This window comes from Gobio gobio (genome assembly GCF_949357685.1).
Source record: "Gobio gobio genome assembly, chromosome: 5".
Classification (NCBI taxonomy): domain Eukaryota; kingdom Metazoa; phylum Chordata; class Actinopteri; order Cypriniformes; family Gobionidae; genus Gobio; species Gobio gobio.
The window spans coordinates 52,253,908-52,276,346 of record NC_137101.1 but is presented as its reverse complement, the minus strand read 5'-3'; the positions used below and the strand labels follow the sequence as shown (position 1 = coordinate 52,276,346).

Genomic DNA, 22,439 nt, shown 5'->3' with positions numbered 1-22,439 from the left:
ATAAACCATAGGATATGTCCATCCTGTCATGGACATATATATTACTGTTAAATACATTTTCATTGCAATATTAAGATGCAAATTATACTTTCTGAAAGGTATGATGTCCCTTTCCTAAACAGGGTTATTTGTTTGCTTTCAAATTATCAATACATAAAAGATTTTATGTAAAACATGTGTTTTTAAACTAACTCATATCATTCGCACATGTATTTTTTTCTTTTTTGGATAACAAAAATTATATTTGGACGCAATTTTTTGTTTGCATGTTTTTGCCCCCACACCCTAGCTATTGAACACACTGGATTATATAGGTATGATTGAATGATTTATTACCAAGATGACAGGGTGGACGAGCACACGACGGGGTGGACACATAAAGCAGAACACAAAAATCGTGACAAAAAATGGCAATAAAACATTTATTCAACTTAAATAAATTTAAAAAATGACATTCTCAATCACATTGATATAACCAAGAGTTTAGAACGGCCTCTCTGGTTGAGATGAAACCGACAGGGAGTTACAAAACCTGCCCGTCTTTTCAGCAAAATGTGAACATACAGATTTGCTTTCAACTCTTTCAATTCTTTAATAATTTTCTTCTTTCTCGAATCCTTTCTCCTTGAAGGCGTTGCCTAGAATACATAAATTATTGTCAGGTTTTTAGGCCAATCACTGTTGATTAGGCATATTTCATCCCTAACTAAATTATTCAACTATAACCAGGGAAGCTATTTTATAATATAGGTATTATATAGGTGACTATAATTCATGAATTAATAATAAATTAGAGTTATGTTTCCTTTACTACATTTATACTAACCTTGAGGGACCCAGCTGTGGTGGACCGTCCAGCTCCAGTGCTTCTGCAGCTCCACTATTGTCCTGGCTTTAGCTCTGGCAGCTTTCTTTGCCTCTTTTCATTTTTCCTTTGTGAAAGTTTTCCTCTTTCTGTGAGGTCATTAATAGCTTTCTTCTTCCCTGTATCTCTATCTTTCCTCCATCTCTCCCTTTCTTTCTTAAGGTATGCCTCTCTTTGTTCAGGGTTTGCATCCCGGTGTTTTCTGTATTGCCGTGCACTTTCTGCCGCACTCAGAGGCAGGCCCGTCGCAAGGGCTGTGCCAAGTGTGCGACCGCACAGGGCCTCGCGCCTCACTGGGCCTCGCGCAAAGACGACAGCTGACTTGATAATGTAAAGCCAATAGTTAAAGTTCATGTTTTTGTCCTTCAAAATACTATAAAACATAGCTAAAAGTGTGTATCGTGATGCCTTATTATTCTGCTTGTTAAAAATGTATTATGCAGTAACTTGCAATAGCCTATTTCTCTGTGCGTGAGACTGTAGGCTATGTGTGACGGTGATTTAATGCGCATAGCCTACATGTCAGTCAGCGCGGCAGCCCACGTCAAGTTCATAGAGCTTTATTCCCAGTCCATTCAAATTTCAGATTTTGTCCGTGTCTGAAATGGGTCAAACCATAGATATTACCTAAGAAGTTCAAGTAAATACGCTAGAAATGCGCGCTCATTCAAGGATGCATATTTATTGCATGAACGGAGAAAGCGCAGACGCTTGCATTTCATCTGACGGTATGCACAAAAGGTTTTTTATTTAACACTATTAAAGTTAAATAAGCATAACCTAACTATTAGCTACTCACCTGTCGGCGCATCAGTGAGAGCAATGGCACCGCAGAAAGTAGCTAAAGCTACTCTATCTCTAGACGTTTAAAACGTTTTTAAATCTGAAAACTGCAAAAAGCAACGAAATTGTCAGACATCAGTGATGCGCGGGTTGATCCAAAATGAGCGGGTGCCTGCGGCTACGAGTCATACAAAAATATTTTTAATGATATTCGGGTCGCGGCCGGTCGGGTCGTCAATAAATCCTTATTTACCTTTTGAATGTTGAGCATTATTAACTTTTGAATAAATGCTGATTTCCCAACACGTTGAACTGAGCAATGCCATTGTACCATTTTAAACGCATATAGCTCAGTAAAGTCAGTTTTATGTATTTTCTGAGAGGGGGCGGGATTTTTGCTAGGAAAGTCGGGGGAGAGACACACACTTCGATTAGACTGGATAAACACATGCAGCATCTTAATTGTTAAGAAAATGAAACGAAATAAATGAATAAATCAAGCCTATATTACATAACACTAGGCTATATCATACAGCAGAAAAAGAACAGTTTGCCTTCTCTCAGTTGACCTGCTGATGAATTCCTCAAGCAGGGTCGAAACATAAACATCGCATTCATCAATAATATGCATCTAGAGCTGAAATGGAAAATGATGGGCCGCCTCAAGAACTGCCAGCTCTCGCCGCTGCACCACGTCAGGGCCTGAAACATTTTCTCAATGGCCCAATGACGCTACGATGAGCATTTACTACTTTTTAAAAATGCGGGTCGGGTACAATATTTTCTTCTTCTTTTTTGCGGTCCGAGTTGCGGGCGGGTTAGTTGAAAACGTCGGTCGGGTGCGGGTTGATTATACATTGACCCGCGCATCACTGTCAGAGATCCATTTAGCGCATGTTCACAGAGGAAATACTGAAAAACAGCGCTGGTCCTCTGAATAATACTGTCTGTTTATTTTACCGACTGAGAAATCGATTCTGATGATTCAGTGAGAGACCCATTCATAATTTAGAACATAATTTTAGCGTCAAAATGGGCCCAGTTCAGTTACACAGTTTAACTTCTTGAACCTGCTGTTAAACTGAATATACGATTTTTTTTTTTTTAAATATCCACACAAACAACAAATTGTTCGTCACTATAGCAACAGTAGACCCCAGTTAATATACACCCGGGCCTCGCACATCACGTTCGCACAGGGCCTCGCACCCCCCTTGCGACGGGCCTGCTCAGAGGCATGTCCTGATAACAGCAATGATGTTTTTTTAAATTACAAAATATTATCTACAGCAGATGTTTCTATAAAATATAATATAACATTTCTATAAATTACAATATTAACTACAAATGAATGCTATGTCCACCCTGTCATGTGTATGTCCACCCTATCGAGTCTAAGGGGCCGACAGGGTGGACATTTTGAGCTTCAATTAGCATATTAGCTTACAGCAAACTGTGACTAGCTAAATAGTTAGTCTGGTTGTTGAAGAGAATTTGGTATATTTAAACTTACATATTTTGAAAATATTGTATTTTAAACACTTCTAGTATATATTATGCCGACAGGATGGACATGTTAAGCTTAAAAAATATTGTTTTTATTACAAAATGATCAATACACTCAATTTGAGTAATATCTTATTTAACAAAATATTAATAGGAAAATATTTATTTTTTATGATTTGACTATTTTACTCTCATTCAAATTTAATGAGCAGTGCCTGGGACATAGCAAAATAACATACATCCTCTTATACAAAACTAAAAAAAATCTTGAAAATGTATCTAAAGAGCCAAGTAATGCTTCTGTTATGAATAAAAACTTACCCTAATACAACACACCCTTTCATAATCATTTGTATGTTTAGTTATCATGGCAAATTAGTTATTTATGTTCAGGACACCAAAAGGCATCCTACAGTGATATTGACCATATATATATATATATATATATATATATATATATATATATATATATATATATATATATATATATATATATATATATATATATATATATATATATTAGGGATGGGTCGCGATTTTCGAATATTCGATTAGTTATTTAATTATAGAATATCGAATAGTATGTGCGATTATCGTCCAAAAAAAATCCCCATGTTGTCGGTGCTGATGTGGTGCTGACGCGTTCATGTAACCAGAGGCGCTGCCAGTAACGCTCCTAAAGCTGCCAGTCAGCTCTCAGGGTGTTTTATACTGGACACGTTTGCTGCGGTCCGAGTCTGATTGTTCCCTCCGCCTCCGCCTCCGCAGTGTTGGTCTGGTTTCACACTCAACTTGAACCCTGGTGCGTTTGCGTTCATCTTACGTCATCACAAACGTGCACGGGCGTGATAGAAAACAGAACGCGGGTCAATATGGGCTTTTTTAAATTAATTTGGTGCTATTATGTGCAGCTGAGTAAACGACACTTGGGTTTACCGTATGTGTGTCGCTTGAAAGCGGCTTTGCTGCTTGCAAACAGACTCTTTTGAGGAGACGGTGAATTGCCATTAATTTGCTGCCCTGATTGCACTCTATGCGCGAATACACTGCAGGCTCGCTCTCGCGATCGTATCTCAGCTAAATCATCAACACTATCATCTCTTACGTGTATGTTATTGAACTAATGACATTGTAATCAGCTAAAACGCATGCGCTGGTTACTTTCTTCCACAACAAGTGCGAACCCGAGTGCTGTTTGCACATTCACGTGAATCACGGCTCAGCTCCGAGAGCAACCGAACTCCGGTTGTGTGTTCTCGGGTCCGGTACCTCAGTGCACACCAAGCTCTGTAGGGAAGCTTTCACATTAGCAATTTTTCATGCTAACCGTGCCCCATTCCGAACTAAAATGCCAAAGTAAAAACGCCCTGAGACAACAGAAGAAAAACGTCTCACGCGCACGCTGTAGACTTGTGGCATTTATCAGGTAACTTGGGGCGATGTCACATTACAGTCATATGTTTCAGCATGTTACAATAATATGGCTTGAGTTGATATAGCCTATTCCCTAATGAATTAAACAGTTTGTTATCATACAGATTGAGAGTGTGAATGGTCTCTCTCCCTCTCTCTCTCTCTCTCTCTCTCTCTCTCTCTGTTTATGTGTGTAACCTATACATGCGTACATGCGTGCATGCGGGGGAGGAGTTGCGATATATATATATATATGGAGCAGGTGTGAATTGAGTCTGTGTTCACTCATTTGTGTTTAATTAGTATTTGTTTAGTATTTTTAAAATTAGTAATAGTGTTTAATTAGTATTTTTAATATTGGCAAAATACACTGACTCTTGTGTGTTTCAAGTCGGACACATGTATGAACTCATACACTCTTTTTAAGATGTTTGTTTTTATCACATTTGTCACTGTTTTAAGTTTAATATAGGGATTATCTGGTAAAATAGTGGACAGACATTTCTCTGTACTTCAGTGATTATAAGACAGCAGAGTGTGAACGGGACTTTTATTTTGGTGTGGCGATGTGACGTCATAAGGCTGCGCCGCGCTCCTGCATCTGTTGAGATTCGCCTAAAGAAAGGTTTGTTTTAAGCATTTAATCTGTTTAAATCGATAGAAACCGTTCAATGATTCATAATTTATTCACTATTGAATATAACATTGTAATGCTTTATCTAATTTTAATGAAGGCTGTTGTGTGGGACTAAATCGCATCCACACCGGTAAAAGATGCGTCTCATTTCTCTTCCTCTATCGTGAATCAGTTCATCATAAACACGAGTTCAGTCTCTGGCGAGAAGAGATGGAGAAACTGAGCTTTTCGAAACTCCGAGTCAATTGAATCAAAAACTTTGCGAAATGATTCAGTGATTCGAATCGCGACTCGAATAAAACAGTGTAAATGAACGAGAACAAACACTAACATGTGTTATGACAACTTTAACACACTAACTGCTAATGTTTTCATGAAAGTGCAATCCTTAAAATAAAATCTGTAATTCATTAAATATCAAATGTTGATCATAAATGTCACGATGTGTCTGTAATCCCTCTCTGACTCTTACCAGTGACTGAACTACTGAACTGATTGACACACTAAGAAATTGAGATTTGATTTTGCTTTCCTTTCAGTTTTTTTATTTTTATATCATCTTAAACAGGACAAACACAAAGATAAACTCTGGGTGAAGTGACTGAGACGCTATTATAAAGATGGTGTTTATTAAAGAGGAGATTGAAGACATAAAGATGGAGTTCATTAAAGAGGAGAGTGAAGACATGAAGATTGAAGAAACATTGAGAGTGAAAGATGAAGAAACTGAGGAACAAACAGGTTGGTTTCATTCTCAAAGCTGAACTATTAAAATCTCCAGCTCTACAGAAATAGAGAATATACAGAAGTATAATCATACAACGATTTAATACTTAAGTACCCTAAACAAAACAATAATTTAGTGTTTTAAACCCAATATCTACTTGCTATAAACATTTTAATATCCCTGAATAGGGATGGGGCCGATCCAGTATCGGTATCGGGACCGATACCAGCTTAATTCACGTATCGGATTTTCCCGATCCAACCTGCGGAGAAATCCGATACCCATGAGCCACGTCTGCACTTTCCAAAAGTGATTCCCGCCGGCTTGTCTGCTAGCTGGCTGCAAACTATGGAATGGATTTCCTGAACGGAGGTGCGGCTCAATGAGACACAGAGTTATGAGACACGCCCCGCTCAGGAAATCCATTCCGCAGTTTGCAGCAGGATAGCATTGAGCAGCATTGTGGCTAGCCAACATGTCAGATGTGTGGAAATACTTCACACTGGAAACACCGCAGAACAAGACAATGTTTGCAAAACCGTAATTCAGAGAGGTGGAAGCTCCCTCGCGTCGTACAACATAACGAACGCAATCAAACATTTAAAAAAGCAGACAAGACTAGGGTGACATTTAAGAGATAATAATCAGGGCTTGACATTGACAATCGTCATCTGCGTGTATTTCGGCTGTGTAACACTCACACCAGCCACTTTGAACTTATTATGGTCTTCTCAAAAGCCATCTGTTATAATCACGTTGCGCATTATAACCAATCACATGTGTTTATATTGAGTTTATGAATATAATAATCAGAGGCGTTCAGATTAGTGTAGTTTTGTTCAGAGCGCGCGCGGCTCTCACTCTCGCTGAAATCTACACTCAAAGCAGAGATAAACGTGCGATGCACGCAGGAGATTAATTCATCATACAGTGATTGACAGTTTGTTATATTTCAGCAGCGAAAATAGTTGCAAACAAAACACAGCAGAACCACAGCGCATCTGATATGACTGGCATTAGGTTGGCTTGACGTTCGCGAATCTATAGGGACCGTCTCTAAAGTTACATACAACATTGGTAGGCTATACACGTTTCTAACTTAAATGGCATTTGAAGAGAATGACTTAGTCATAAAACTGACTGTAAAGTGTTCATCTTGGTGTTAGGTATGATGCACATCTTTTGGATTTTTGATATTTAATCAAATAAACTATCAAATCATATGAAAATATATGCTTTATTTCACTAGAATACTGTATGGGCTCTTACACAAAATATGCTAGATTTAAATGTGTCATAGCTGATAGAACACTGATGAGAATATTGCTTGAGAATATATTTACAGATATAATATTAGAGATTTATGCATTATGCGTTGCCATTGACGACGGCCATTATAAGGAAGGAAATCACACAGAATCTAGCTTAAAAAAGTGCTTAGAGCTGCTTGATTTATTTTTTGTTTGTTGATTTTCAAATATAAATTGATAACCGTGATAATTTGGGTCACTATTATGTTTATATCATACTTGCCTGTTGAGTGGAGTTTATGTCAGCAGCATATAAAATCAACAATAATGATAATAATAATATTAAAGCAAACACAGCTCTGGTATCGGAATAGTATCGGTATCGGCCGATATCCAAATTCAGGTATCGGGATCGGATCGGAAGTGAAAAAATGTGGATCGGTGCATCGCTATCCCTGAACATAAATAAAGGGTAACTAAGCGAAGAGACTGAAAGCAGGGCTCTGAACCGGTTCAAGGAACGAAAACGAAAACCGGAAACGAACAAAATTTTAAGAGAAACAAAAACGAAATCAAAATCAATATCAATTTGAATCGTTCTGAACAGAAACGTTAATTTGAAATGACCATTAACCGGTTAATAACGTTATTTTATCGTTCTCTTTAATATTTTAATTTGGCAGTGACCAATAATGAATAGAGTAGCCTACAGCATGTGACGTTGACGGATCAAGCGTGAGTGAAATGCCCGCGCACCAGTCATCTATGAATCTACCGGTAACGCGCATTTTCAAGCCTCAAGTACATTTCTTTCCCCGCTGAGGTCTACAATGAAAGCGCAGGTATTGGAGGACATTCTTTTCGTATATTTAAATAAGCAGTACGGACTTTAAGCTCAAATAGACTGATTTAGGCTAGTTTATGGATTCCGTTTAAGCCTATCCAAGTAGGCTACTAGCATCTATCAAACATTTTTCCTATAGTCTTTCAGATTGCCAATACAGGACAGGTCAATGTTTTCTATATAGACGGTTGATGCTTCGTATTAAATGGTATGTTATATTGCATTAAATGATCAAGCTTTATTAGCTGACTGAATTTGATTATGTGATGCAAGGACGTGTTGCGCAGTGTTTGCTTTGAAATTAGCAGTTGACGGTGCATTAAAAGAGCAATGGTTATCCAGTTTATTTATTCTTTATTCATGCAATTTTTAAAACAAGTCGTGTTGAAAAAAAAGTTATGTACAAAGAATGTTATCACTCTTCTGAAAAGAATAGGCATATAGAGGCCACTTTCCGCTCCATTAAAACAGGTAAATATTTGTCCCGCTGTTTATGCTTTGTAATTAATGCATGTTTTTCTGTTGTGGTTTTAAAAATGTTATGAAATAAATATTCAAGTTTAATTATCATGCGTTATATTATTATTGAGTGAAAATAAGTCTTTATTTATACATATTTGTTTAAAGTATAGGCTAAATTAAAATAACGTTATTAACCGTTATTTTTTCAAATCAAACCGTTTTCGGAACAGTAATGTTTAATGAGGAATGCAAAAACGGAAACGTTAAAATATCGATTCTGCTCGGAGTGAACCGATTGATATTTTTTTCCGGGCGGCAGTGGGTATACAGTGGGGATACATTTTGGACGTCGGGCTTTGCAAGCCCTGGCCCGTACATGTTCTAGTCTGATCTCAAAACACAGGACAATGAACCAACAACACCTCAAATACAAAGGATACTCCAGCCTGTGACAGCGTGGTAAGTTCCCTTTCGAGGGAACTCGCACTGCATCGGAACGACGAATTTGGGGACACTCCCTAAGCAACAGCGTGTCTGAAGTATTAATGAAATCAAGCCAATCCTGATTGGTGTTGCGTCATGACGTAACTATGACGGCGTACCCGGAAGGTACATAAAGGGAGCCTGGGCATAGTAATGGCAGTTATCGCTCTTCAGCATAGCGCTCTGTGTGAAATCTGTCTGTCTATTTATTGTTGTACGTCTGAAAAAGTGAAAAGTGTGAAAGAAAAGTATGGCGACCGCAAGAGAATTTAAGCAGTGTGTGCACCCGTGTCCCCGTTATATGTCGGGCTCGGACACACACTCGCTTTGTGTGCAGTGTTTGGGTGTTGAGCATGCTCGGGCGGCTCTCGAGGGAGCCTGTGATCACTGTGAGCGGCTCACACTCAAACTCTTGCGTTCTCGTGAGCCCTCTGGTTCTGGTCCCGAAGCCGCCGAGGCGGCTCGGCGTCGCAGATCCTGGGGCTCACAGCGGGATCTTTCAGATAGGTTTGGGACTGCTGAGGCACCTTCCCACTCCTCATCTGATGATTCCGAGATTCTCCCTCCCCGTGTGGAAGCCCGCACTGCGGCTTCTTCCCCCGGGGTGGAGAATCCGGTGTTCATTCTCTCCGGTTCCGAGGAACTGGATGAGGTGGACATCGGAGCGGGCGGTGAAGCACCATATGAGTTGCCACTTCACCCACCCGCTCAAGAGGAACTGGTTGAGGTTTTGACCCGTGCGGTGGCCAAATTAAGAATCGATTGGCCACAGGAAAATTAGGAAATCCAGCCACCAAGCAGGCTGGATGACCGATTCCTTACACGCTGGGCTCAAACACCTCGCCGGGGCTTGCCTTTTTTCCCGGACTTGCACAATGAGTTGTGCAAGTCTTGGAAAAAGCCGTATTCAGTGCGTGTTTCCAATCCCCCAGTATTGGACTATTCCAATGTTCTGGGGGCACGTGAGGCTGGATACAGGACGATGCCGCGGGTGGAAGATGCTCTCGCGAGCTATCTTTCCCCCGAATCGGCGTCGTCGCTGAAAGCCCCGGTACTGCCCACCAAGCCCTGTAGGGACACCTCAGCCTTGGTGGGCAGAGCTTATATGGCGGCTGGGCGGGCTGGTAGCTCCCTGCATACACTTTCCATCTTGCAAGCCTACCAGGCCGACCTCCTGAAAGAGTTAGATGAGGGTGAGGGTCCCTCTCCGGAGGATATACTCAAGCTCCGGAAGGCTGCGGATTTGTCTCTCCGCATCACCAAGGAGACGGCCCGTGCTGTGGGCCACTCCATGGCTTCTATGGTGACTGTGGAGAGACATTTATGGCTGAACTTATCGGGGATGAAGGAAAAGGATAAAACCTTTCTCCTAGACTCCCCGATCTCGCCTTCTGGACTGTTCGGCGACGCCGTTAACACCGTCGTCGACAGGTTCCAGGAGGCGAGGAAGCAGTCAGCAGCCTTCCGCCAGTACCTCCCTCGTTGCTCTAAAGGGAAGGCTGCCTCCAGCGGGCAGCCTCAGCCGTCTACCAGTTCCTCGCACCGTCAGGTGCAAAAGCAGAGCGTCGCCTCTCGAGCCCCTCCTCCGGGAGCCTGGCAACAGAGGCGGCGCTCGCACCAGCAGGCTTCCGCACCTGTGGGCGATCTCAGAAACGTCCTTCAGGCTAGGAAGGCTGCTGGAAAGAAGTCCTAGCTCCGGCTGGACTTTGAAGAGCCCCCCCCCCAGCGCGGGATCAACCGAGGTTGCTTCCTCCGCGGCGCTCTCGGGAAATCGATGTGGTAATCCCGCCGTCACAGACGCTTCGGGCCACATCGATTTCCCGCGGACGTTCCCTGCTCCAGCTGCCTCCGGGAGGACTTGCGGCTGGGCAGCTAACGCGTCCACACACCGAAAATCGCTCCCAACTGCTCCCTGCCGGTCAGCCGCTTCAGGGGGTTGGGAACGAGGCTCGGTTGGCACCCGAGGCCAGCCTCGAGAGGCTGGTTCCCTTAGTAGATTATCTCGGCGCTTGGAAATGCCTTCCGAATATTTCTACATGGGTCCTGCGTACTATAGTAAAGGGTTACAGACAGCAGTTCGGTCATCCTCCACCGAAATTCTGTGGAGTGACGTGGACTGTAGTGGTACCAGAGCGGGTTCGGGTTATGGAACAAGAAGTAAAATCCTTGCTGGTAAAGGGGGCTATAGAGAAAGTCCCTTTGCCAGAGAGGGAGTCCGGGTTCTACAGCCGGTACTTTATAGTTCCAAAGAAGGATGGAGGGCTGCGTCCTATTCTAGATCTGAGGTATTTGAACCGATCTCTGAGGAGGTTCAGGTTCAAAATGCTCACCATTCCCACCTTCGTGAGTCAGATCCAGTCCGAGGACTGGTTCGTCACGATAGATCTGAAGGACGCATACTTCCACATATCCATCCTTCCATGTCACAGGAAGCTATTGAGGTTCGCTTTCGGGGGCGAGGCGTACCAGTATCGAGTGCTTCCCTTTGGTCTAGCTCTTTCCCCACGCACGTTCACAAAGTGCATGGATGCTGCTCTGGCTCCAATGAGACTCCAGGGCATCCGTGTGCTAAATTATATCGACGACTGGCTCATTCTGGCCCAGTCGTACGATATAGCAGTTCGGCATCGAGATGTCGTTCTAGCCCACATAAAGTGCTTGGGGCTGAGACTCAACACCAAGAAGAGTGTGTTGACGCCGTCCCAGAGAACGACGTTCCTGGGGGTCGTGTGGGATTCGACGACGATGCGGGCACAATTAGCTCCCGCGCGAGTCGAGACCACACGGGCGATAGTCTCAGGGTTAAGGCTAGGCCACAGCATCACTGTCAGGCACTTTCAAAAAGTGCTAGGTCACATGGCGGCAGCATCCAACGTAATACATTTTGGCCTGTTGCACATGAGACCCCTACAGTGGTGGCTAAAGACAAAGGGGTTTTCCCCCAGAGGGAATCCATTCCGTATGATCAGGGTGTTACGTCCCTAGTCAGTCTAGGGTTAAAAGGAACTTGTAACAGAATAGGATTGGTGTGATGTGTGGAAGCAGCAAGGTTCAGTTCTCAACCCTAATGCTTTAACAGAACAACTGCAAACAACTCACTGTAACAATTAAGATCTTTTATTGTAATATGGGAGGATTCAGGCTTCAAGAGGGGGCAAGGCCAAAACAACAAACATAAAACCTCTTACTACGATAAGGGAGAAACTAACTAAACTACCAAAGAAAAGAAAAACAAATACAATACAAATACACTAACTCGCTAACTAGCTTAAACAGGAGAAAAACAGAATACAAAGAAAATGGCACCCACCTCTCTAATAATCCTTTCCCCAAATAGGGGAAGAAAACACAAAAGCAAAAACAAATACGTCCTTGGACAGGGTAACGCGCGTATGCCTTCGTTCCCTAGTCATATGGAAGAAACCTTGGTTTCTGTCCCAGGGGCCAGTGTTGGGAGCGTCCTGTTGCCGGAAATCCGTTTCAACAGACGCCTCCCTCACTGGTTGGGGCGCGGTCATGGACGGCCGTTTTGCGAAGGGCCCATGGGAGGGCCGTAATTCCTTCTGGCACATAAATTGCCTAGAGATGATGGCGGTCTACAAGGCTCTCAAGAGCTTTCTCCCGGACCTCTGCGGTCACCATGTCCTGGTACGGACAGACAATACAGCTGTCGTAGCGTACCTCAACCGACAGGGGGGTCTCAGGTCGTGCCCTCTATGCAGACTGGCGCATCAGATCCTCCTGTGGGCTCAAGGGAAACCAGTGTTTCCCCTACAATGTATTCACAGCGGCGCAGCGGCGCTTTTCAGCGCCGCTGCAAAATCTTCACATGATCAGTAATATCACGACAATAGTGATGGAAATTTTGATTCTTTCAAGAGATTCGTTCATTTTCAGTTCGTTCATCAAAATGATTTGTTCAGATTTGTTCACTGATTCGTTCAGTGACCATTTTTTTTATATTCCATAAATATCCCAGCAGGTGGCAAAAAGAGTGTCTTATGCGTTATTTCTTAAGTCAACGAACGTATTTACTTACAAAAAAAATTATTTGGCTTTATTAAAATGTGTGCAATCTATATTTAAATAAAATAAGTCTAAATAAGTGGTTCAGAAGACCAAAGCACAAAAGGTTTTCTTGCATGATTAACATTTAATTGTTTGGTCAGACATTTACACATTCATATATCTGGGATTATGGTAAACGAACGTGGAATTATAAACAATCGTAGCCTAAAACTGCGCTTTGCAGCCATCCGCTCTCTGCTTATTGCTGAACGAGACTGATTCACATGCTAAATGACCGACATCCATTTCCACGAACGAGATGTAGCACCAGTTCGTTCACGAACGAGATGTAGCAGCAGTTCGTTCACGAACGAGATGTAGCAACAGTTCGTTCAATTCGTTCACGAACGAGATCTCTCTCTCTCGTTCAGTGATGGGCGTGTTCGTTCAGTATCGTTGGTGGTTCAATTCGTTCATGAACCAGATGTACCAGTTCGTTCGATTCGTTCACGAACGAGATCTCTCTCGTTCAGACTCAAAAGCATCTCGGTCAGTAAAAGGCGTATTCGTTCACTGAATTCAACAAATCACATGCTCCGTCACATCTTATACTCGAACGCTATTGGCTCGAAGTTGTGTCATTGACAGGATGAAACAGTCCACAGAGCTGCGCATGCGCTCGCTCCTCGCTGCTAATAGCGCCACGCTGCTGTGGAGGGAGGAATTTCAGTGAACGAGAAATATGAGTCAGTGGACTAATTGAACGAGAACGATTCGTTCACCTAAAAGATTCGTTCAAAAAGAACGATTCGTTCACGAACGTAACATCACTACACGACAATCACTTACACACTGTAAAAGCACAACAGCCACGTCATCTTGACGTTCGAGACGATGGCCAGAGAACTAAACAAAAATGTAGTCTGCTTACACTTTAGGGCTGTGATATTAATCTTATTTTCGCTTTATTTTTATTTTCCCCAAGGATTATGAAAAGAAGATATGAGGTAAAACTATTATAAACTATACCCGCGTTCCGTCTAGCGCAACTTCCTTCCCTTCACAGCGCGCGCTGTCATTTCTCCCCAAACATGCATTTAACGTCAGATTCAGCACAATCTGTGATTGGTGTCAAATGCTCTCTCCACTAGGGCTAAATTGCAGGACGTGTTTGATAAAATTAAAAGCACAATAATCCGCGCAATAGACGCCGTTTCCAAGTTCAAGGCGGGGATATGTGTGTGTGTGTGTGTGCGCGTGCACGCTGCGGAACGGACCGACTTGCTTCGTGTGCGCGACTAAACCATCAAATACACAACAAAAAGCCTATATCTCAAAATTACCGGCATGGAGAGTATTCACTTAAACACAATTTATCTTAAATGGCCGTAAATAGTTGGGAGAAATCAATGGGAGAATGATATGATTATCTCCTTTTGGTCTTAAAGGGGCAGCATCTAATAAACCTGCTGACGATTGAGCCATTAATGTGAATCAAACAACAAAAGGCAAAGAGAAAATTACTTGCAGCTCTTGCATGTTATGTGATGCTCTTTTATTTTTTTTATTCTTTGATTAATAAAAAGTTACAAAGAACATCATGTAATAATATTTCACAATATTTTAGGTTACTGTTTTTTTCTGTATTTTTGATTAAATAAATGCAGGCTTGATAAGCATAAGAGACTTTCAGCAAAAACATAAAATAGTATCCAAACTTTACACACACACAAAACTTTTTTTATTTTTTACATTTAAGCCCCTGCCCCTTAGGAACTTCTGCACATCCCTGGAGGTTAGTGAAGTAAAATAGGCTATGTAAGCTAGTCACCTTTTAAACTAATGAAAAGTTTCATTTGGATTTTAATGTTCAAACTGTCTATTTCTATCCACAAAACTTGCCAGAAGTCATGGTTTAAGATGTTATTTTAAAAAAAATTATTCCGGAGGTGCATGCCCCCGGACCCCCCCACGCACGACTTGGTAACAACCTCCGGCACGTAACAGCACCGCTGCTGGAAAAATGTATAGGGGAAACACTGGAAACTGTTGTCCATCAGGGCGATGTATGTCCCGGGGGTCCAAAATCAGGGAGCAGACATCCTGTCGAGGCAGGGGCTGGGGCCCGGGGAATCCACCCAGAGGTGGTGGAGGCCATGTGCGAGAGGTTCGGCCCAGTGGAGGTGGATTTATTCCCGTCTCAAGAGACGACCCACTTTCCGCTGTGGTTTTCTCTCACGCATCCGGCCCCACTGGGGCTGGATGCCATGGTGCAGACGTGGCCGAGGCTGGGTCTGTACGCATTTCCCCCGATTGCTCTGCTCCCGGGAGTCCTGGAGAGGGTCCGTCGACAAGGCGCCAGCCTGCTTCTGGTGGCGCCACGTTGGCCGAATCGAGTTTGGTTCTCAGACATCATAGCTCTGCTAGTGGGTCAGCCGTGGGAGATTCCTCTGAGGAGGGATCTCCTGTCTCAGGCAGGGGGCACGATATTTCACCCCCGGCCAGAGATATGGAACCTTTGGGTCTGCCGGCGGATGTGGTTGAGACCTTGCTCAGTTCCAGGGCTCCGTCTACAAGGAGACTGTACAGCCTCAAGTTGAATGTGTTTTCCACTTGGTGTAGAGAGCGTGAGGTGGACCCAGTTAACTGCCCAGTGGCTTCAGTGCTGGAGTTCCTCCAAGATCGTTTCTCTGCAGGGCTTACCCCGTCCACACTCAAGGTGTACGTGGCGGCCATTGGGGCTTTCCACACACCATTGGGTGATGGGCCTTTGGGTAGGCACCAGTTGGTTGTACGGTTCCTCCGTGGGGCTCGGAGGATGAGGCCTGCGGCTCGGTCCAGAGTCCCAACCTGGGACCTGGCAGTGGTTCTCGAGGGATTGGCTGAGGCACCCTTCGAGCCACTAGAGTCAGCAGACCCAAAGAGCTTGACCCTTAAGATGGCCTTTCTCTTAGCCATCACTTCTCTGAGGAGGGTGGGGGACCTTCAGGCCTTGGCGCTTACGCCGACTTGCCTGGAGTTTGCCCCTGGCGAAGTGAAGGCCATCTTACACCCTAGGGCCGGTTATGTGCCCAAGGTGCCATCAAGCGTGGTCAGGCCTTTGGTTCTTCAGGCATTTCATCCTCCGCCTCACGTGACGGCGGAAGAAGGGAGACTTCACCTGCTCTGCCCAGTCAGAGCCCTTAAAATATATGTGGAGAAGTCTGCACAGTGGAGGAAATCTGAGCAGCTATTAGTGTGTTTTGGTTCATCTTAGAAGGGGCTGCCTGCGTCAACCCAGACTGTCAGTAACTGGATTGTCCAGGCAATAGCCACGGCCTATCAGGTGCGCAATCTGCCTTCACCTATGGCCGTGAGGGCGCATTCCACCAGGGGCATGGCCTCCTCGGTGGCTCTCCTTTCTGGGGTCCCTTTGCCGGACATTTGCGAGGCGGCCGGATGGGCTACTCCGCACACTTTTATTAGGTTTTATTGTCTGCACCTCCCTGCAACGCCTGGTGCTAGGGTGCTTCAGTCCTAGCTGTGCCCGGTCTCCGGCTTCACACTAGGACTGGAGCTACCCTCGGTGTGGCCTAGTGGGTACTCGTTCCCCAAATTCGTCGTTCCGATGCAGTGGGAGTTCCCTCGAAAGGGAACGGCTCGGGTTATGTATATAACCCTTGTTCCCTGAGAAAGGGAACGAGCACTGCATCCCGTCGCCACACCTCGGCAGGCCTGGAGCGCATGCTTCATCGCGATAACTGCCATTACTATGCCCAGGCTCCCCTTATGTACCTTCCGGGTACGCCGTCATAGTTACCTCATGACGCAACACCAATCAGGATTGGCTTGATTTCATTCATACTTCAGACACGCTGTTGCTTAGGCAGTGTCCCCAAATTCGTCGTTCCGATGCAGTGCTCGTTCCCTTTCTCAGGGAACAAGGGTTATATACATAACCCGAGCCGTTATGTTTAGTTGACACATAATCAGTAGATATCAAACGATCTGTAACAATGCAACACTATCACACATAAAAAACCTGTTTTACTCACATAGGTGTGTTGCATCATTGCTGTTGGATCCAAATGGCACAGCGTTGTTTTCAATCTCAGTCTGTCTGCAAATCCAGTCTCGACCTGTGTCTTGTTTACAAACGAATCCACAGTGAAATGAACAAGGAAGTTTTCAGCTCTGAAACTTACAGAATATTATTATATTACCATGACATTTTATATATTAAAAGCTTAAGGGAAAGTTGATTTCTCAATTCATGACCCTTTTAAAAAATGTCTAATCCAAGCATTATAGTGGCAGTAAATGGCAGCCCAAAATTTGAGCCAACAAAGAGCATCCATCCATTACAGAAAAGTAATCCATACAGCTCCGGGAGTTAATAAATGCATTCAGAAGTGAAATGATGGGTTTGAGTAAGAAAAATATCCATATTTAACACCTTATAAAGTTAAATATCTAGCTTCCTGCAGACTGACTTCTGGTGTAAAGTGTTGAAAAAGTGTGAAGCACTTGAAAGTGCTTGAATTTCAATCTATGAACCTTGAAATGAATAATGTAAAAACATTGGACTATTTCCGCCACAATACCATTGTTACAGTTAGCGCTATTATATTAAATCCATGGTGAATGTTGGTGAAAACTTGCATTGTATACTTCTTATACCTTTCATATTTCTAATACCTCTTGATGGGTTCAACATCTCATTCAGTAACATTAAAAAGCTTTGCTGAATAATGTTTGATGATTGCATTAGTTTGCATGTACTTGATCAAAGCGTCTATCACTTGTTTCTGCTTCTTCTTTGTTGTGTTACGATCCGGAGATTCTGTACTGATTCAGAAGTCCCCTATGACACCAGTGAAAGCATAGACTGCCGTAAACTCCCGTCAATGGCGGCAAAGCATTGTGTCATAAATGATAGAAAATCTCATCAATGGCATGAAAAGTTATATATGGGTGATTATAGATTTTTGATAAAGATTTTTTTAATCACGGAATCCAGTCACAAATGGAGCTTACTCTATAAAGTGGAAGGTCACAAATTTTTTGGATGAATAGATCAAAATAATGAACAGTCCATATCAATATCTTATTTACTGTACAGTGTCTGTGAATATTAAAGCTCATAAAGACAGAAATCTGAGGTCTGTTTGTTCTGCCCTGAATGAGCGCAGCTGCGTTTTTTTCTACTACTACACAAACTGTTCCGCATCTGCTGTCTCACTATACAGAGGAAGTTCATGTGCCCTCATAGTGTCAGTCACTTAATGAACAGTTTACCGTTCAATTTGATAAAACTTTTGACATTGGTCATTTCATATACACAGGAAATCACAGGTCTTTATAACAACCAGTCAAAATAAAAGATTGCGATAACATGAACTAATAAATATATTAGTATTGTACATTAGAGCGTACTTTGGTTAATTAATTAATAATATACCGTTTGTAAAAACACACACAAACTCAAAGGTCTTCATTCCAAGCCGGCAAAATAAAAGCTCGGTCTACCTTGACATTATTACATAAATTGCACAGTAAAGCATACTTATTATTATTATTTTAATTACATTTTAATTTCTAAATTGTTAGGATGTATAAAAACTTCTGTTAAATCACCAAACTCCAGCAAAAAACATGATTGTTGGTCAAACTGGCCAGCACTACTCCTTCCTTGATCAAACACACCTGCAAAATTCAACCCAACCCCCATATTTAACTATAAATCTTCAAGACTGTTTGAAATTAAAGGCAGGCGTCTTTCATTAAAGCGTAACTCTGCAAGACAGTGGCCCTCCAGAACCAAAGCTGCCCACCCCAGATCCCTAGGATAGGATAGGTTATATATCATACTACCCTATACCCTGCTATGTTGCTTTAAATGTCTAAATTGTTTTGTGTCTGTTTTTGCCCTAGATCTCATGGCATTGAAAGAGGCAAGTCATGTACTTAATGAAAGGAAAGAAAAGAAAGCCCATTGTGATAAACATCATGATTTCATGACTGGAGAAAGATCGACACGGGCTAAAAATACTTCCTCACAAAAAAGAGCTCAAAAGACTGGAACTAAAAGTTATTCCACCTGCCAACAGTGTGGAACGAGTTTCAGACACAAAGGAAACTTTAATGTTCACATGAGAATTCACACTGGAGAGAAGCCTTTCACCTGCCAACAGTGTGGAAAGAGTTTCAGACATAAAGGAAACCTTGAAGTCCACATGAGTATTCACACCGGAGAGAAACCTTACACCTGCCAACAGTGTGGAAAGAATTTCAGACATAAAGGAAACCTTGAAGTCCACATGAGAATTCACACTGGAGAGAAACCTTACACCTGCCAACAGTGTGGAAAGAGTTTCAGATGTAAAGAAATCCTAGACAGGCACATGAGAGTTCACACTGGAGAGAAGCCTTTCACCTGCCAACAGTGTGGAAACCGATTCAGATGTAAAGGAAACCTTGAAGTCCACATGAGAATTCACACTGGAGAGAAGCCTTTCACCTGCCAACAGTGTGGAAACAGATTCAGATGTAAAGAAAGCCTTGACCGGCACATGAGAGTTCACACTGGAGAGAAGCCGTACACCTGCCAACAGTGTGGAAAGAGTTTCAATCAACAAGGAAGCCTTAAAGTCCACATGAGAGTTCACAACAGAAAGAAGCCTCACACTTGCACTCTATAGCCGCGTTTCCACCGAAATTATCCGGAACAATTTGTACCAGGAACTTTTTTCCCCCAGACCTGCTACTGTCTGCGTTTCCACTGTGGTCTAAAGTACCGGCAAATTAGTCCCGTGATGTAGGACTGCGCGTGGCTGCTCCTACAGTCAGCGTAGGACAGTAATAATTTTTGCGCGATACTGTCTGCAACAATAACAAGTATGGAGGAGATGCAAGCAGCGCTGCTTTTGCTGGTTATGTATTGTTTTAATAAAGAGGTCATTAACAAAACGGCGGAAAAGAGACGAGCACTGATACTAAAGCGTATTCTGAAAGCTCGTAAAGCTAGATTTAAAATAGGACAACGTATGTTATTATCAGCTACTACGACATTGACCGTGAGATGGCTGAGACGAATGCGCACCATCAGACAGAAAGAGAAAGCCTGATATTTACTGAACGCAGAACGAACCTTGCAAAAGACTTTTAAAAATGCCGGTTGAAATAAAATGCTGCGTGATTTCAACCAATCAGCATGTTCAGCACCCAAGTCCCACCCCCGAAAGTTCCCGAACTTTGAACAAGTACTACCCCGGGAGCAGGGCTGCTTGGAGGGGGAAATATTTACCCGGAACTTAATTTAGACCCTGGTTCCTGCGGTCGAAACACATCGAGTACCAGCCCAAAGTTCCTAGTTCCTGGGGAAAGTTCCTGCGGTAGAAACGCGGCTTATGTGGGAATAGCTTCACACGGAAAGTAAGCCTTAGGGAACACATGAATGTTCACCCTGGAGAAAAGCCATTTACATGTGATCAGTGTTGAAAGGGTTTAAGATGTAAATGAACCCTTAATTACCACATGATAATTCACACTGGAGAGACGCCATTAATATGTGGTCAGTGTGGAAAGGGTTTCAGATTTAAAAATAACCTTAATGCCATGTTTAGACAGCATGATTTTAAAACTGGTCGGATCACAGTTCTATGGATATGTAGTTCTTATATATAATCACCATTTGCCAGAACCATTAGGTGGTTTCCGTAAGAAGCATTCCCATACAATTCTCTTCCATTGCTCCATTCTGTTCAACAGCACTGCATTTATCCATTCTGTGTTCACATCATTTATTGGTCTTATTGTTTCATTCATTACTTTTCTTTTTGGTTATTAGTTTACTATCCTTTAGAAGTGCATATTCATTACTAACATTATTAATCGTTGAAGTATTTACTCTTGCATATCTATTGTTAATAAATTTCATTCATTTTATTACACTGTGTCTTCAATGTGTTGATGATCAAAGACTCTACTAGTTGTCCAGACTCACAAATCCTTCAGATAAATCAGCTGACCAACTCCCTTTAATTTACATTCATTCTGAATTATTGAACAGTTCTTTTGGGAGTGTTCTTATATTGGGAGTGTTGGGTTGGGTTGGGGAGAGGATTCATCTGATACACTCATAACCACACCTTAAGTGACACATGATCTAAAAATCACTACATCATCGGTGAATTGAGTAAAAATCACTACACCGTTTACTTTGAGGTCCATATATTCATCTGTTGCTACATTAGGCCCATCAAAATGAAGTGAAAAACTAAGAAATGCTGTTGAACGACTCTTACAGGCCAACATACGCTACTAGTCAGTGGATTTTCAGCAGACAGTCAATAGATACAATAGATATTACCGACACTCAGGCGCGGATTAACGCACAGCCTAGGGGCCCCCCGTGGCCAGATTTTTTAAAATATTTTTTTTAATTCAGCTCGAACAAAAATAAAAACGCTGAAGAAGATGTGCTCTCCTAATCTAGAGGCGCACTTCATAAACTAAGCCTTTCTACTCGCCGCGGGAGTTTTCCTCGTGAATGTTTACATTCCTCCAGACGCGCGTGTGAGCGCGGCGCTACAACAGCTGGCTGAACAAATAGCTGAGACTGAACAAAGGTATCCAGACTCTCTTTTAATCATTCTTGGGGATTTTAACAGAGCAAATCTCTCCTGTGAACTGCCAAAATACAGACAGCACATGTCCCACCAGAGACAGTAGTATACTGGACCACTGTTACACAACAATAAAGAATGCATAATACTCCGTCCCACGGGCAGCTTTGGGGCTCTCTGATCACTGTGTGGTTCATCATTATACCGACCTACAGGCAGAAACTGAAATCAGCTAAACCGGTAATAAGGACTGTAAAAAGATGGACTAATGAAGCAGAGCTGGACTTACAAGCCTGCTTCGATTGCACTGATTGGACTGTTTTCGAAGCTGCTACCACTGATCTGGACGAGCTCACAGATACTGTTACATCATACATCAGTTTCTGTGAGGATGCATGCATTCCTACCAGGACATTCTTATCATTAATGATAAACCATGGTTTACTGGGAAACTCAAACAGCTCAGTCATGCCAAAGAGGATGCTTACAGACGTGGGGATAAAGTATTGTATAACCAGACCAGAAACAGACTGACAAAGGAGATCAGAGTTGCTAAAAGAAGCTACTCTGAAAAGCTGAGAAACCAGTTATCAGCCAACGACCCGGCTTCAGTCTGGACAGGCTTGAGGAACATTACCAACTACAAGTCACCATCCCCCCGTTCTGTAGAGAATCAACAACTGGCTGAGGATCTGAATGCATTCTACTGCAGGTTTGAAAAGCCCAGTCTCACACCACACACCCGCTCTGATCTGCAATTCACACGTCCCCCATCACCTCCTGCACCCCCTCCTGTCATCCAACCCGAGCTTAAGGTCTGTGTGGAGGATGTGAGCCGAGTCTTCAAAAAACAGA

At 42.8% G+C, this 22,439-nt stretch overlaps 1 protein-coding gene across 1 annotated transcript; it reads left to right on the top strand.

Moving 5' to 3' along the window:
- The first annotated feature begins 5,124 nt into the window (after positions 1–5,124).
- Positions 5,125–20,904, top strand: LOC307126211 (uncharacterized protein). Its single transcript, XM_079816639.1, has 3 exons — positions 5,125–5,192; positions 5,773–5,945; positions 18,892–20,904. The coding sequence occupies exons 2-3, from the start codon at positions 5,825–5,827 to the stop codon at positions 19,656–19,658; spliced, it is 888 nt and encodes a 295-aa protein (XP_079672765.1). The 5' UTR covers positions 5,125–5,192; positions 5,773–5,824; the 3' UTR covers positions 19,659–20,904.
- Positions 20,905–22,439: the final 1,535 nt, after the last annotated feature.